Raw genomic sequence first — 2,704 nt, 5'->3', positions numbered from 1 at the left:
TAATTATATCGTGTTTGGTTTTATGTCTATCGAGGAGTCTCAATGTGGATCCATCTTAAAGTTACTTTTATGTTTAGAAACCTGTTATAAAGTAAGAAATCACATCAGTTTTATTCAGTTATGCTATTAACTTCTTTCAAAACATTAAAAACCAGGTCTCAAACCCGAATTTGTATATTTATGTGCGCTGTGGAGAATGGTCCAAACATGCAAACGTGAATCAAAATTGACTTAGTTTCAAATACACACGGTTAATGCATGTTTGATCTCACCACTTTTAAACAAGAATCACATCAAAATTGATCTAAAAAATAATCAGATTATTACTTTTACCAATCTCCATTCAATTTTAATCGATGTGAATCCAGAGATGCTATTCGTAGTTAATTTTTATGTGAAGACTATTTAAAAATATAAATTAGTGTGAATCCAACCATACTATTAGTACTTAATTTTCTTGTTAAGACTAACACACTTACTGTTTGACTGTCACATTAGATACATTTCCCCATTCATGTCTGCACACTACAACAGATACGTACCATGTATTTGGAAGTAGTGAATGAGGGTCTTCCCATCCAAGATTCAATCCAAAATTAATACTAACTACACAGCCCATAAAATTACAAAGCATAAGTTAAGAAGACACGAAGAGAGTTGACAAGGGTCCCCATCCCATACCCCATAAAGAAACTAAAAAAAACAAAACCAATTAACGTGAATCTCATATTCCATCCATTCATTCCATTCCACCAACTTCCCCTTCATCAATCCACATATATTCCTCACTTAATTCCCCCTCTCTAGCCAGGCTAGCTCTCTTATTTTAGCATTATTTTAACCTCAAAAGCGTGTCCTAAACCTCACACTATCCAATTATAAGCCACCCATAGATCCCTCTCTTCTCATTCTCAATTCTCAATTCTCAATTCTGAATTCTGAATTCTGAATTCTCAACCAACCACACAATGAACCACTTACTATTACTACTTCCCATCACTCTCTCCCTCTTCTTCACCCCATGTCTCTCAAACTCAAACACAAACACTAACAAACTGAAATTCAAAGAAGCCCCGGAATTCTACAACTCCCGACACTGCCCCTCAATAGAAAAAAACGACATCCTCTGCTCGGAGGAAGGCGTACAGGTGGCAATGACCCTCGACAGAACCTACCTCCGAGGATCCATGGCGGCCATCCTGTCCGTCCTCCAACACTCGTCATGCCCCCAAAACATCTTCTTCCACTTCGTAGCCTCCTCCAACAGCACCACCCTCCTCCACTCCACAATCTCCACCACCTTCCCCTACCTAAACTTCCATCTCTACCCCTTCCGCCACGACGTCGTTGCGGGGCTCATCTCCACCTCCATCCGCGCCGCACTCGATTGCCCCCTCAACTACGCCCGCAGCTACCTCCCCAACCTCCTCCCCCTCTGCGTGAAGCGCGTCGTATACCTCGACTCCGACCTCGTACTCGTCGACGACATCGCCAAGCTCGCGAAAACCCCCTTACACAAAAACGCAGTCTTGGCGGCACCCGAGTACTGCAACGCCAATTTCACCTCCTACTTCACCCCCACCTTCTGGTCCAACCCTTCTCTCTCTCTCACCTTCGCCGACCGGAACGCCTGCTACTTCAACACGGGGGTCATGGTCATCCACCTGGAGCGGTGGCGCCTGGGGGACTACACCACGAAGATTGAGGAGTGGATGGAGGTGCAGAAGAGGATGAGAATCTACGAACTGGGGTCGTTGCCCCCGTTTTTGCTTGTGTTTGCTGGGAACATTGTTCCCGTGGATCATAGGTGGAACCAGCACGGTCTCGGAGGGGACAACTTTCGTGGTCTGTGTCGGGATCTCCACCCTGGTCCTGTTAGTTTGTTGCATTGGAGTGGCAAGGGGAAACCTTGGGTCAGGTTGGACGCTAATAGGCCTTGTCCTTTGGATGCACTTTGGGCACCTTATGATCTCTTGCAAACACCTTTCTCTTTAGATTCCTGACCAAAAAACAAACATAAACACCTTTATTTTTGGTCAAATAAAACTCCACTTCTAAATATCAAAAACTGTATCATAGCTATATACAAACCTTCATTTCTCTGCTGCTTCGGATGATTGAATTCAACAGACGAGTGGTCCGAACGTACAGATGTGAAGCAACCAACAAGGAAATTCAAGTGTAATTAGAATGTACTTTTTTAAATAACCAGAAGGAGGGAAATTTTTTTTTTTTTTTTTTTTTTTTTTGTGCACGATTAATGTTGTAACAAAGTATAAGTTTGTATATAGCGAAAGAGCTGAGTAAGTTTTGGATGCGTATGTTTAGAAGTTTTTGTTTAGCTCCTGATGATGATGTGAACATAATGAGCATTATATTTTGTAAAGATGATTTCATTTTCAGTGTTCAGAACCTCCTCTTTGCCTTCCAGTTTTCTTTGTTTTCTGCTTTACTAATTAATACTGTGAACCAAGGTTTTATTTTATTTTATTCCAGAGAACTGAATTGCAAGCAGGACGAAGGGATTGGTCCGTGGTCCGTGTTATGATTTCCACATTTCCTAGGTGGACAGAAAAATGTGCGGGAGATTCAGAGCCAAATCTTAAAATTAATAATGCCAAAAAAGAAATTACCGTGATTATTTGGATGAAACAAAAAAGTATAATGTACAGAGTTAAATTTAATTTTTTTATTGAGTATGAAT

General features: G+C 41.3%; 1 protein-coding gene across 1 annotated transcript; it reads left to right on the top strand.

Annotated features, from left to right (window-relative positions):
* The first annotated feature begins 654 nt into the window (after positions 1-654).
* On the top strand, positions 655-2,430 carry LOC109815205 (putative galacturonosyltransferase-like 1). Its single transcript, XM_020379852.3, has one exon. The coding sequence runs from the start codon at positions 969-971 to the stop codon at positions 2,001-2,003; it is 1,035 nt and encodes a 344-aa protein (XP_020235441.1). The 5' UTR covers positions 655-968; the 3' UTR covers positions 2,004-2,430.
* The last annotated feature ends 274 nt before the right edge of the window (positions 2,431-2,704 follow it).

The sequence above is a fragment of the Cajanus cajan genome, chromosome 9, assembly GCF_000230855.2.
Source record: "Cajanus cajan strain Asha chromosome 9, NIPB_CcT2T_4, whole genome shotgun sequence".
In the NCBI taxonomy this organism is placed as follows: domain Eukaryota; kingdom Viridiplantae; phylum Streptophyta; class Magnoliopsida; order Fabales; family Fabaceae; genus Cajanus; species Cajanus cajan.
Note: the sequence above shows the minus strand (reverse complement) of the source record. Positions and strands in the feature narration are given on the sequence as shown.

Excerpts from the sequence above, each read along its gene's own strand:
- LOC109815205 (XM_020379852.3), top strand. The coding sequence starts at position 969 with ATGAACCACTTACTATTACTACTTCCCATCACTCTCTCCCTCTTCTTC.